This window comes from Vigna umbellata, chromosome 4, assembly GCF_029865625.1.
Source record: "Vigna umbellata cultivar VRB3 chromosome 4, Vumbellata_1.0, whole genome shotgun sequence".
NCBI lineage: Eukaryota > Viridiplantae > Streptophyta > Magnoliopsida > Fabales > Fabaceae > Vigna > Vigna umbellata.
In genome coordinates this window covers 43,399,240-43,413,553 of record NC_142168.1, presented here as the reverse complement: position 1 = coordinate 43,413,553, position 14,314 = coordinate 43,399,240, and the positions used below count along the sequence as shown (strand labels likewise).

Genomic DNA, 14,314 nt, shown 5'->3' with positions numbered 1-14,314 from the left:
TAAAAAACAAAAATGCCTTTTTCTTCTTGTTTTTTTTAGTTATATTAATTATATTAAAATAAAATAAAATATAAAGAGGTAAAACAAAACAAAAAGGAAATAATAAATAAAAGGGAGAACAAAATAAAATAAGATGATTTATATAAATAAAGATAGAATAAATACAAAATAATAATAGATAACAAAAAATAAATAAATAGTAAAAAGGGATAAAAACGAAAATAAAAATAAAAATAAAAATGAAATTGATAAAGAAATAAAACTAAATAAATAATCAACATAGGAGAACACATTAATAGTAAAGTCAAAAATCAATCCGGACGAAATTCGGTATTGACAGCTGCCCCTCTTTACTTAGATTTTACTAGATAATATGACAAACGACGTTTTTATATTATCAGAGTAAAAGATAAGTAAAGATAGAAATACTAATTTCGTCTGGATTTCAAACAGAATGAGAGAGGAATAAACAGGGAAATCTAAACAAAATGAACAAGGCTAAGAGAATTGGGGTGTGTAGACATTATGGAGGGTGTACCAACCCTATGGAAGTGAATGAGGTCTAATAACCTCGTGGAGGGTGTACCAACCCTATGGATGAATGATATGAGGTGGACTAACCTCGTGGAGGGTGTACAAACCCTGTAGATGAATGATATGAGGTGTACTTACCCTATGGATGAATGATGTGAGGTGTACTAACCTCTTGGAGGGTGTACAAACCCTGTGGAATGAATGATACGAGGTGTACTAACCTCGTGGAGGGTGTACAAACCCTGTAGATGAATGAATGTGAGGTGTACTAACCTCGTGGAGGAATGATGTGAGGTGTACTAACCTCTTGGAGGGTGTACAAACCCTGTGGAATGAATGATACGAGGTGTACTAACCTCGTGGAGGGTGTACAAACCCTGTAGATGAATGATGTGAGGTGTACTAACCCCTTGGATGAATGATGTGAGGTGTACTAACCTCTTGGAGGGTGTACAAACCCTGTGGAATGAATGATACGAGGTGTACTAACCTCGTGGAGGGTGTACAAACCCTGTAGATGAATGAATGTGAGGTGTACTAACCTCGTGGAGGAATGATGTGAGGTGTACTAACCTCTTGGAGGGTGTACAAACCCTGTGGAATGAATGATACGAGGTGTACTAACCTCGTGGAGGGTGTACAAACCCTGTAGATGAATGAATGTGAGGTGTACTAACCTCGTGGAGGAATGATGTGAGGTGTACTAACCTCTTGGAGGGTGTACAAACCCTGTGGAATGAATGATACGAGGTGTACTAACCTCGTGGAGGGTGTACAAACCCTGTAGATGAATGAATGTGAGGTGTACTAACCCCTTGGAGGGTGTACAAACCCTGTGGAATGAATGATACGAGGTGTACTAACCCCTTGGAGGGTGTACAAACCCTGTAGATGAATGAATGTGAGGTGTACTAACCTCGTGGAGGAATGATGTGAGGTGTACTAACCTCTTGGAGGGTGTACAAACCCTGTGGAATGAATGATACGAGGTGTACTAACCTCGTGGAGGGTGTACAAACCCTGTAGATGAATGATGTGAGGTGTACTAACCCCTTGGAGGGTGTACAAACCCTGTGGAATGAATGATACGAGGTGTACTAACCTCGTGGAGGGTGTACAAACCCTGTAGATGAATGAATGTGAGGTGTACTAACCTCGTGGAGGAATGATGTGAGGTGTACTAACCTCTTGGAGGGTGTACAAACCCTGTGGAATGAATGATACGAGGTGTACTAACCTCGTGGAGGGTGTACAAACCCTGTAGATGAATGAATGTGAGGTGTACTAACCCCTTGGAGGGTGTACAAACCCTGTGGAAGAAGTTGTTGAGGTGTAGAAACCTCGTGGAGGGTGTACAAACCCTATAGAAAGCGAATGATTTGAGTTTGATTGTTGGGTTCGACTATCGCCTTGCAGAGGGCCGAGATACCAATAGCAGAAAGTAAAATTGGGCTCGACCATTGCCTTGCAGAGGGTCGAGATACCAATGACAGAAAGTAAAATTGTTTGATTGTTTTGAAATTTGGATTTTGTTGAAATTTTGAGATGTTGAAATTTATTGATTTTTTTTTTCTTGAGATAGAAACGAGTGTCCATTTTTATTTTTTTGAAATGAGAAGCATGGTTGATGTAAATTTGGAAATTACAGGAGAAAGCTTTGATGCATGTTGATTTTTTTGTCTTTTTGAAGGAAGAAGATTTGATAAATATTTACGAAAACAAATTCAAAGTTTTTGAAAATATGTACATGATGTTGACTCTGATGATTTTTTTTTGAAAGTTTTGAAATCAATAAACAAAGTGTTGCATTTTTGTACAAGGATTTGAAATCTCGATACGTAAGAGAGATATGGTGGATGTAAATTTTGAAATTTGAGGAGAAAACTTTGTTGTATGTTGATGCTTTTTTTGTCTTTTTGAAGGAAGAAGATTTGATAAACATTCATGAAAATGAATTCAAAGTTTATGAAAATATGTACATGATGTTGACTTGTGATTTTTTTGTTTTTGTTTTACTGGAAGATTATGAAACTATGACACTTTTTTTTTATGGAGTCAATTTGTTTTCTTTGAAATCATCAAAATTATGAAGATTTAGACCTTCATTTTATTTTTACGATGGATGTTAAATTCTAAAAGTCAAATGTTCAAACTTGTGTGCTCAACATTTTCTTTTGAAACATCAGTGTATGCATGCCTGATATCAAGGGTTGGGACAAATGTGTGGAGGATGATTGGAAGGATTTGGAGAGTACCGGGTTGGCTACTTGGGCCTCTTACTCCTTAAAACGGCTACAAATGCCAATGTGAGGTAGTAGATACTCAGAAGCTGCTCCAGTTTGGGGCATGGTAACAAGGTAGGTATGGACAAATGTATCTGTGAATTGTGAGTGAATAAGTCATGAATCAGGGAGTGAGAATATCATGTGAGATTTACAAATTGCCCCAATTTTGGTGGTGATGGATTTTTGAAGTTCGGGGCGAACCAAAATCATGCGAGGCCCAACAAGGGATGCCCCAGTTTTTGTATGAGCTTTGAATATTCAGATGAAAGATTAACAAAGTTGCCCAATATTTTGAATGGGCCAAAACACATGAAACTCACAAAATTGCCCCTAGTTTTGGAGAATGGGGAAGAGTTCGAATGGGATATGAATTTGTGATGTATATGAAAATGATTGGCTTGAAAGGATTGCCCCAATTGGCTTGATTTTCCTTTGTATAATCTTGATTAATAGGGAGTTCCCTTCTTCCGAGGACATTTGTTTTTTTTTTTTTTTTTTTACAACTCATTGTTAGTCATTTTGTCTTGTCTCAAAATTAAGCTTTATGAAAATTTAAGCAACCATCTTTCAATCAGTGTGGACTTTTATTTAGCTTGTAATGTGGCTTGGGCTAAAGGGTATTGAAAGAAAGGATATAAAGGCCCAAATAAATGTTTATGGATTTTTTTTTTTTGAAACAAGAGTTACCATCTGCACCTTGTATCAGCTACTCTTCCAATCTGTTTTGACTTTCTTTGCTAATTTGTAAACTTCACTCTTTGTTTGTCATCACTTCGTGATTCTTTCAATTTTTTTCGCTTTGCTTTTGCTGAATTCTCTTCATTTGATCACTAAGTGTGTTTTTTTTTTTGCAATTTGAGTTGACTTCTGCTGTGATGGTAACCCTTGTTTGGGTAAATTTTTGAAAAGAAATTTCTTATTGGCTCAAATTTGAGTATCAATGGATATATCTCTTTTCTTTTTTTTTTTTGGGTGAAGAAAAATGGCCACACATCATTTCAAATTTTGGTTGTTTTATTTTCACAAGATTAATTAGGAGACAAAACTAAATGATCTCAACAAGAGTCATTTTTTCTTCTTTTTTTTTTCTTTTTTGTTTTGTTTTTGTTTTGTCCTAACGGATTCAAGGATCTCCCAAATGAAAGCCAACGAAGGTAATCTTAACAAGGAAAATCTGCCCCAGTGTAAGAGTTTGCGTTTATTTGGGCTCAAGAACATGATTGGGGTCAATCTTTGGTTTAGTGAAGGTTGAAGGATGATGTTTCCAAGCAATGCACACACAAATACTTCTTAAGAATACGTGATTTGATCATTTGACTATAGGAGATTATGACATCCATTAAATTTGTTTTTTTTCATTTTTTGTTTTTTCATTTTTTTTTTGGAATGAAATGTCATAAAATTGATGATTTGCATCGAAAAAAAACTGACTCAACTTTTGATACGATATGCATATTTTTTTTTTGTATGAATGAAGAAAAGTAATAAGAAGTGAAAATGATGATACTAGCTGAAAAAAAAATTTAGAGAAAATTGGGTTTAAGGTCCAGTCGAGCCTGACTTTGTGGGCCGGCGCTGAATCTGGGCTTTGTGGGCCAGTGTGAAAACTGGGCTTTTTTGGGCCAGTCAGTGTAGGAACTGGGCTTCTTCTTCTTCTTCTTCTTTCTTCTTTTCTTCTTTTTTTTCTTTTTTTTCTCTTTTTTTTTCTTTTCTTCTTTTCTTTTTTTCTTCTTTTTTTCTTTTTTTTCTTTTTTTTTTTTTAGAATGATTTTGAGAATTTAATTAATTATGAATAAATTTCATTTATTTGTTTTCAAGTTTTCTCTTTTTTTAATTAATTTTTTTTTAACAGAAACATGACACATTTATTGTAAAATAGGAAATGACAGACAAACTGAAGCAAAATAGTCTCCCTTTCGTGCCTTATCAGAGGTTGAATGACTAAAGTTCTAAGGCCACATATATGCACTCACAAGGATAGTTCCCTAATGCTTAAATCAAGGCCACCAGAGCTATGGCTCTTTTCACTGTTTATCCACAACAGTCAGAGTAATCAACTAGATGTGGAGACACAAATGAAGAGAACAAACTCTGGTTGGGGTTCTCACGATAGCCAAACAGGAAGTACATCCCAGAGTGACACCGCTACACAACTCCTCTAATTCTAAGTTACGCTCAGACCCGGGTATAGGGCCCCACTCATGATATGCACAAAGTGTGTGTGTGAAGGGAGAATGCAATGCATACCCAAACCCTCACCTGCAAAATAACCAGAAAAATTCCCAGGCAGATATAAACATGTTTTCTACCCTAGGGTTCCATATTCAACAATGCACATGCGGTTATTCCAACTATCAAACACAAATAAAGAAAAAAACAGGGGAAGAAAAACACAAAGAAAAATCATGTCAAATTCGCGCATCTAATTAAATGGCCTGACTCTCATTAGTCCCCAGTGGAGTCGCCATCTGTCGCAACCGGAATCGCGACGGGACGACGATCCAAAAGGAAACGGGTTTTGAAAAGAGATTTGGAGTCGCCACCATAGTTTATTATGGAAAACTACGGAAAAACCATAAAACGATAAAGCACGGTCCACGAAAACCAGATTCTGGGTTCGGGAGTCGGTTACGTGTAGGGAAGGTATTAGCACCCTACAACGCCTGCCCTAAGGCAGTACCTTTAACTAAATGCGCGAATATGATGTGGTTTTCAAAATGTTTAACTATCCCCTAAAATAAAATTTTAAATAAACAAAATATATTTTTTAGTTTTTTGGGCCCGACAAGGATTGACCTTGCTCCTACGTATTCTCATCAAAAATGAGAAATCAGGGTTACGTAGTTCTTTTGAAACTGTTTGAGAAGTTTGTTTGGAAATTGTTTGAAAATTTGTTTTGAAATGATTTTGGATTTTTGGGGAGTGAACCTGACAAGGACTGGCCTTGCTCCTACGTATCTCCACTCTTGATGGAGAATCAAGGATCACGTAGTTCTGGGTAGCAAGGCTATTTGTTGTTTAAAATTGTTGATGTTTTCGGGTTTTTTGAAGATTTTATACCTTTTTTTGTATTTTGTTTAAGAAAGAGAAAAGGTTGTTAGCACAAGGACGATGCGTGCGATCACACATGTGCCTAAACCCTTAAAACGTATTTTTTGTAATTTTAGTTAAGAAAGAGAAAAGGTTTTCAGCACAAGGACGATGCGTGCGATCACACATGTGCCTAAACCCTTAAAACGTATTTTTTGTAATTTTAATTAAGAAAGAGAAAAGGTTTTCAGCACAAGGACGATGGGTGCGATCACACATGTGCCTAAACCCTTAAAACGTATTTTTTTGTAATTTTAATTAAGAAAGAGAAAAGGTTTTCAGCACAAGGACGATGCGTGCGATCACACATGTGCCTAAACCCTTAAAACGTATTTTTTTAAATTCCTTTATTTAAATTGTAAATATTGCATTATTAAATATATATTTTAGGATAAGTAAATATGTAGAATGAGTAGATAGAAGAAAACAAAAAAAATAAAAATAAAAGAAATAAATAAAACAGATGAAATAAGATAGACAAAATAAATGAAATAGAATAAAATGAAATAAGAAAAACAAACAAATAAAAATAACGAGCGTTGGGGGAATTATGAACGGACGTTGAGAAAAATAGCCTGGATGACGAGCGTTTGTGGGTGATATGACGAACGTATGTGGAGTAAAGGCTGGATGACGAGCGTTCGCTGGGGAGAGTTGACGAACGTACGTTGAGAAAAATAGACTGGATGACGAGCGTTCGTGGGTGATATGACGAACGTACGTTGAGTACAGGAGGGTAGATGACGAGCGTTCATTGGGAAAGGGTTGAATGACGAGCGCTCGCTGGGACGAGCGTTCGTTGTTGGCGTTGAATGACGAGCGCTCGCTGGGACGAGCGTTCGTTGGGGACGAACGTTCGTTGGGAAAGGGTTGAATGACGAGCGCTCGCTGGGACGAGCGTTCGTTGTTGGCGTTGAATGACGAGCGCTCGCTGGGACGAGCGTTCGTTGGGGACGAACGTTCGTTGGGAAAGGGCTGAATGACGAGCGCTCGAGCGTTCGGTCAGGAGTTGAATGACGAGCGCTCGTTGGATCGAGCGTTCGTTGTTGTCGTTGAATGACGAGCGTTCGCGAGCGTTCGTTGTTGTCGTTGAATGACGAGCGTTGGCGAGCGTTCGTTGTTGGCGAGCGTTCGGTTGGGAGTTGGTCACCAAATGGTCCGTCCAAGAAGTGGACGGACAGACGTTCGTTGAGGAGGTAGGGGACGAACGTTCTAAAAAGGCTTAACGTGCGTTATTTATGGGCTTGGCCCACCCGGGTGATTTCTAACCTAGAATCTCTTAGGGGTTTGGCACCTTCCCTTCCATTCCTCACCCACTCAGATTCAAACACTCTCCCGTAAGCTCACTCCCACGACTCACACACTCTCCAGAGACCCAAGGTCTCTTACTCTCTTCGCGGGCTCGCCGCCACCTACGCCAGCGCCGGCCACCTTTGCCTCAACCAGCACACGCCTTGGCCTCGCCGGCGACAACTCGCGTCACCAGCCCTACTGCCGACCGCGGCGCCACTGCTTTCTCTCCCTCGCTCCTCTCACACTAGCCTAGGGTTGAGGCTTTCCCACCTTGGGCACTTCCTGCCGCCGCCTCTGCCAGAGCCGGCCACCGTCGCCTCTAACTGGAGCGCGCTTCCTCACCGGCGCTACCAGCATCGCTTTCCTCCCTCTCCGTTCGCGGATTCTCTCGACTGCTAACCGTCCCGGCAACACCACTCTTCCCTCTCTTGTTTTCCATCGTTATCTCCTTAATCCGTATAACAGACTATGTGCGTGTGTGCTGTTTGGTGAGGAAGAAGATGAAGGCGTGGAGCTGGTGAGAAGAAAACGGTTTAAAGGCTCGACTTTATGCGGGTGTTTGCAGATGAAGATGAGTTATCAGTGAAGGCAACCATGGAAGCTTACCGAGACCGTGCTTGGGGGTTGAGATTTTAATCTGATATTGTAATGTGCTTATGCTTTTGGTTTTTTTTTTTTTGTTTTCTGTATATGCCTATTCAAATCCTTTGCTTTGCTGGTGATTTGGCAATGAGCGGCTTTGCTGATAATTGCTTTTGGTTGTGGTTTGGTTAGAATGCTTGAGAGGATATGAAAGGGGATGACAATGCAAAGGTTCAGTGGTGGATTAGCGTTTTACAGGTGAAAGAAATTGGGGATGGTGTTGAAATCACTGGAGAAGGCCGAGGGGTTTGGCTGGATATTGATTTGGTCTCTTTTGTTTGCTTATTTTTTAGTACAAGGAGGATCAGGAACAAGGTAATCAGGAGATTGAAACTGAAGATATTAGTGGCAAAGTCATACATGGGAAGTCACATGGTGAATATGGGAGGGTGATTGTGCGTGGAAGGATGACGACGGACGGGAACATTCATACATCCAAACACACTTAAACAGAGCAACATCACAGTATAATGCAGTATGACTACGCAAGTGAATAAGGCGTGCTTACCTCTAGGAGCTCCACTGGCCGCCGTTAACTATGTGAATCCGGTGCCTCCTCCTCCTCTTCCAAGCTGGCTTCCGCGTCTTTTTGCAGGTGCCAAACGTGGTGAATGCCCTCTCGAAGCCCTCACCAATGGTGCCCAAGATGAAGGTCTGAGAGACAGTGTCCAAATCCCCTTTTTTCTTTTCTTCCTCCAAACTCTCCTCTCTTTTCTGTCCAAAACCAGAATAATCCTCTCCTCTGCTCTCTCTCGCTATGTGTTTATTGATCCTTTCTCTGTGCCCCGTATCAAAATCCCCTTGTACCGATCCCGTACATCCCAAAACGTCTCTGCCATTCCAAAACCTCTCTGCCATCACCCGCGTACACTGTAAAACGGTTTCTGCTCCCCTTCCTTCCAACACGCGCACCCCGTACCCTGTCTCCTAACCCCAAACATTCCTTTCTCTTCTTTTTTTTTTTCTTTTTACTAAAAAACAAAAATGCCTTTTTCTTCTTGTTGTTTTTTTTAGTTATATTAATTATATTAAAATAAAATAAAATATAAAGAGGTAAAACAAAACAAAAAGGAAATAATAAATAAAAGGGAGAACAAAATAAAATAAGATGATTTATATAAATAAAGATAGAATAAATACAAAATAATAATAGATAACAAAAAATAAATAAATAGTAAAAAGGGATAAAAACGAAAATAAAAATAAAAATAAAAATGAAATTGATAAAGAAATAAAACTAAATAAATAATAAACATAGGAGAACACATTAATAGTAAAGTCAAAAATCAATCCGGACGAAATTCGGTATTGACAATGTGAGCAGAAGGTGATACTTCCCTGGAGCAAACACTTGAAGAAGAAGTCTTAGCTGAGGAGAATCTCGTTGAAGTGGAAGTGAAGGCCGAGCGGTAAAGACGTTCGGTTTTCAGTTAGTATATTTGGGTAGCGAGCGGCTGTGAGCGAGCGCTCTTTTGGGGATTGTAAATAGTTGAACGTTCGGCCAATATTTTGTAAACCGTTCGTTCTAATTCTTTTGTGAACGCTCGTTATTTTTTTGTGTGTATATGTAAGGCCGTTCGGCCATTTTTGCACACTGCTCACGTTAATTGTAAAACTGCTATATAATATTAATACATGTTAATATTCTATTATATAGTTGCTGACTGTATAATTTTGGGATGTTACACAATACATCAAAGTAAACAAGTCGATTGGAAAAATGGCCAATTATGCAAGTCAACAACGGGAAGAGAAAGAAGATATTCGGTGTTTTATACCTCTTTCCCTTGCTCTGAGAATTCTTTATTTTTTTTCTCCTTTTATTTTTCTTCAACAGTCCTTTCTCTGCAAGCATTTTCAGTTTCTGTTTTTTCTGCACTTTAGCTTTCTCCTCAAAGCCATCATCTATCATTCTCATTTCTGCTACATTCTTAGCACTGAAAACCTACAATACATCACAGAATTAAGAAGTCAAATAGAAATTTAGAACAAAAAAACCAAACTTTTACATAGCTCATAATTGAAAATGCAAAAATTATTTAGACACAGAAAAGGAAACAAATTAAATATATAATTCAATAGTTAGAACAAAAAATCGCCTAGCAAAAACATACCTTCTTCATGAGAGAAACCGCCTCACTTTCTTTGTATTCAATCATTTCAAGTTGTTTCTCAATAAGTGCTTCTATTTCATGAATAAGTTCAACATCATTCTGAAAATGTTAAACAAATAAGGAAACCTTTGCAATAAAAATAAAAATATCAGAATCCTAAAATGATTTCATTTATACGAACATGAGTAACAATTGAAAAAACTAAGACACTTCCTCCGAAAAAACACAGCAAAACCACAGATCAACAAATATTTTCTGAATATGTTTGAGTAATAACTCCTCCCAATAGAATGGAATTATTTATATTCAGAGGCCACACAACCTATGTCATCACACTTAAAAATGGTTATACATCAAGATATCGTAGACACTGCCATCCACAAGACAAGCAGGCAATTATCTAGAGTATGAACTCATTTTTCTAAGGTTTGCACAACACCCATGTCACGTCTCATTTAATACACTACTTAGTCACCTGTTAGCTCTCATAAATGCACCGCGCCACTTGCTTAGAGGCATTAAAAATGCACTAAAACTCTGATTGCATGAGCTGCCTGTCAGAACGGCTGCAGCGGAATGGTTAGCGTGGAATAACAAACCAAGAGGGTTTTTAATACTAACGTGTGCCTTTTAATTTCTACTCAATTAAACTTACTTAGCAATAAACAAAGACAAATAAAGCAACAGTAAGGTTGAGAGAAATTTGCACAGATGATTTTATCTTGGTTCGGATCTTACCAATCCTACGTCCAGTCGCTTATCTCAAAACAAGATAAACAATTCAGTAATCACAAAACAATTACAAACTACAATCACAAAGATACAATTTGTAAGAGTTTAGAAAACACCTCTCTTGATACCACAAGAGATGAAACTACACCTCCTTTGAGTCTTCACAAAGGATGAACACCTCCTCCGAATACTTCACGAAGGATGAACACCTCCTCCGAATACTTCACGAAGGATGATTCTCTTCCGAACACCTCCTTAGACACACCAAGGATGAACCGGCTATTTCCTCTGTCACCGTAGCAGCACTTCACCAGCTCCACAGACAAGAGTTTCACAAGCCGAACAAGAACACACAAGTCTCAAGAATTTCTGAGTATTTTGAGCACAAGGGAAGAGTTTCTGTGTCTCTAGTTGTTCTTCTTGAGAGGAAATGAGAGTCTATTTATAGACTCATCCAAAGGCTCTTCCATTCTTCGAAAATGAGCCATCTGACTGTTTTAATCGATTAAACCAAGTATTAATCGATTAAACTGAGTACAACGACTAGTTTTTCAAATCTGAAACCCCCAACGGCTAGTGTTAATCGATTATTCTCGGGTTTAATCGATTAACTAATCGATTATTTTAGGCTTTAATCGATTATTCCAGTGCAACGGCTAGTCTTCAACTCTGAAAACCCCCAACAGACTGTTTTAATCGATTAATCTCAGGATTAATCGATTACATAATCGATTAAAACAAGCTTTAATCGATTAATCCAGAGGCAATTTGGTTTTTCAGGTTGCTACAGTACATTGCTACAGTACATTGCTACAGTACATTGCTACAGTACATTGCTATAGTACATTGCTACAGTACATTGCTATAGTACATTGCTATAGTATTTTACAAAACACTTTTCTTTTTCTTATCTAAGTCCTATACATATTTCTAAGAGTATTACAAAAGCTTTCCATAGCAATACAAGTCTTCATAACATCTTGAATCTTGATTTCTTCTTGACTTGATTTGGACATCATCAAAACTTCATCTTCATCATTTTGCTAACACTGCCAAGTGTCAAATGGAACATTCTGAAGTCAGTAAGTGGAGGGCAAGTGTCAGCAGAAAAGCGCACGTCCATTTTTGGGGCGTGGGCAAACAGAAAAATCATTTTCTGAAAAACTCTGCTCATTATTCTACACGCTTCTTCTTCTTCCTAACTTCAGACCTCCATTTTTCTCCACCTTCTCTCTAGAAACCTCTACCTTCTCTCTACTGAAACTCATCCTTTCTCTTCTCCGTTCACGTTTCAGAAACCATAGAAGTACTCCCGACGCCGTAAGCTTCATTTTGGACCGAACAGATCCAGACCCTGAAACTGGTAAGTTCTCGTTTCTGGTCGTTCGTTCTTGGGTATCATGCAAAACCAAATTCTGGTTTCATGCGTAGGTTATAAGTCTAAGTTGTTTCTGATTTCTATATGTTTAGACTAAGTTGGAAGAGTGGGAGTGATCTTGAGGATAAAAGTTGTAGTTGGGTGAATTCAGAATACACGTTAGGACAATCGTTCACGAATCCTGGTAAGGGAAGCTTATTAAGTTTAATTCTTGTGTATGTGTTGTGATGTATGATATTATATGAGTTTATGAAACATGAAATCTGTGTTATTTGATCTTTGGTATATGATTTGGATGATGACATGATATATGAAAATTATGAAATATACTATGATATGAGTAGTTAAATGTATGAAAGTTATACTGGAAAACGAGTTTACTGTAAGTGAGATTTTGAATATGAAATTCTATGATAATGAACATTCGTTATCGAACGGTCCTTGACCGTTCGGTATTCTTAGTAATTCTTTTGAAAAATAGAATTCTTTCATTCAGAAAGGATTCCAGCTGAGGACGAACGCCCTCTTATATTAGTCTTACGTTTGAGCGTTCGGCCAAACGTAGATATCCTGAGTGTTGTGTGAGAATTTGAGAAGCTTAAAATACACATTCGGACACTTAGCCATTTTGTTAAAAATATAACTTTACCATCTCGTCTTATATAAATCCCTCTTTCTATAATTTTGAAACAGCGATGGGTCTCGACCCAAAGCGTACGTTATGTGTGACGCTCGATCTTATACCGAACGTTCGTTCTTATCCTGAATCAACAAACTAGTACAAATAGTGTTCGTCCGAAAGATCAGTAGCGTTCGTCCAAACTTCAATAAATATCCATTACCACGTTCGGTCATTGACTGGCGGTTGGTATCTTTAATTAAATCGTACTCTGTATCAGTATTTAAACACCTTGCGGTGTTCTATCCACTTGGATTTGATCTATAGTTATGTACTTAAATTATTCTAAGTATCATTTGAATTGTTCTAGAATCAGTTCATTTAACTGATTCAAGTGGTCACAACGTCCGTCATTCGAAAGGTGTTCGTTTCCTTCTGTTCAGAAAGCGAGGATTCCTCAGTATCGTGTTAACGTTCGTCCTCATTTTAAAGAGGGTTGAACGCTCGTCATTTTATGAAAGGTGAACGCTCGTCATTTTATGAAAGTGGAACGAAAGATTGAATTGATATTAATGTGGAGAACTGTAATGTGCGAACGGTATAAGAAATAAAATTATGGTTGTGGATTTTTAACGAGCGTTCCAGGGAGGAATGACTCTTGGATGAAAGTTCTGATTAGTAATGTATGAATGTGGACAAAGCTTGGCCGACGTTTCATCCTGATGTTCCGTGAGTACTCGTCCTCACGTAGAGGGGGTACATCATGTGTGGGAACGGCAGGAGGTCCTAGTCCTTAGGAGTACTTTGGACGGAACGGACTAACCTCGGGTGGCAGCTGATGAGATTTCCAGTTACTACATCACCCGGGTGCACGAACGTAGTAGCTACACAAGATTCATACAGTCCGGACGGTCAGTCTAGTATCAGGAATTGATTGAGTAAATGAATGGATTAAATTATATGTTGGGAATTATTGATCTGATTGATATGTTATGAAATGTGTGTTTTACTTGAATTAAATTCAATAAGCTTACCCTTTCGTTTTTCTTTGCGTTGTCGATCGTCATTGTACGTCCGTCCTGTCTATGCAATGATCATCCGTGTGGATGTGAGCAGATGGAGAGGCGTTACTTGAGGAGACACTGGAAGAAGAAAATTTGGAGGATGCAAACCTCGTGGAAGTTGAAGTGAAGGCCGAACAGTAGCGCGTTCGGTTAGATGTTTTGATTAGATATTTTATTGTACTGATTTTAGAGCGACCCCCTTTTATTAATTGACCGTTCGGTATTTCTGTTTTGTAAATCGTTCGGTCAGGTATGCTTGGGTCGAGCGTTGTTTTGTATTTAACTTCTTGTAAGGCCGTTTGGCCGGAACCTTTGCTTTCGTTAATTAAGACTGATTTGGTTTATCATTAATAGTAATTAATTCTACTATATGGTGTTTACTGTATTTTTGGGATGTTACAACCCACAATCAAGTTTAAAAGTACAGACTTACATCGGTATGTCTAGGATACAGATTGTACCGATTTAGATACTAACATAATTCAAAAAGGAAGAACCTAGGGCATTAACCCAGGATCCATGCAGTTTAAAAGTACCTATGGTCCCCCTATAAATCTCAGAAA

At 38.3% G+C, this 14,314-nt stretch overlaps 1 protein-coding gene across 1 annotated transcript in view; it reads right to left on the bottom strand.

Annotated features, from left to right (window-relative positions):
• Positions 1-14,314, bottom strand: part of LOC148200294 (DEAD-box ATP-dependent RNA helicase 36-like) — a 42,721-nt gene that overhangs the window by 14,474 nt on the left and 13,933 nt on the right. The window contains exons 4-5 of the mRNA XM_088113554.1: positions 9,959-10,057; positions 9,623-9,789 (exon numbers count right to left, since the gene is read on the bottom strand). Coding sequence (XP_087969680.1) covers positions 9,623-9,789; positions 9,959-10,057 — 266 coding nt within the window. The remainder of the gene's footprint in view (positions 1-9,622; positions 9,790-9,958; positions 10,058-14,314) is intronic.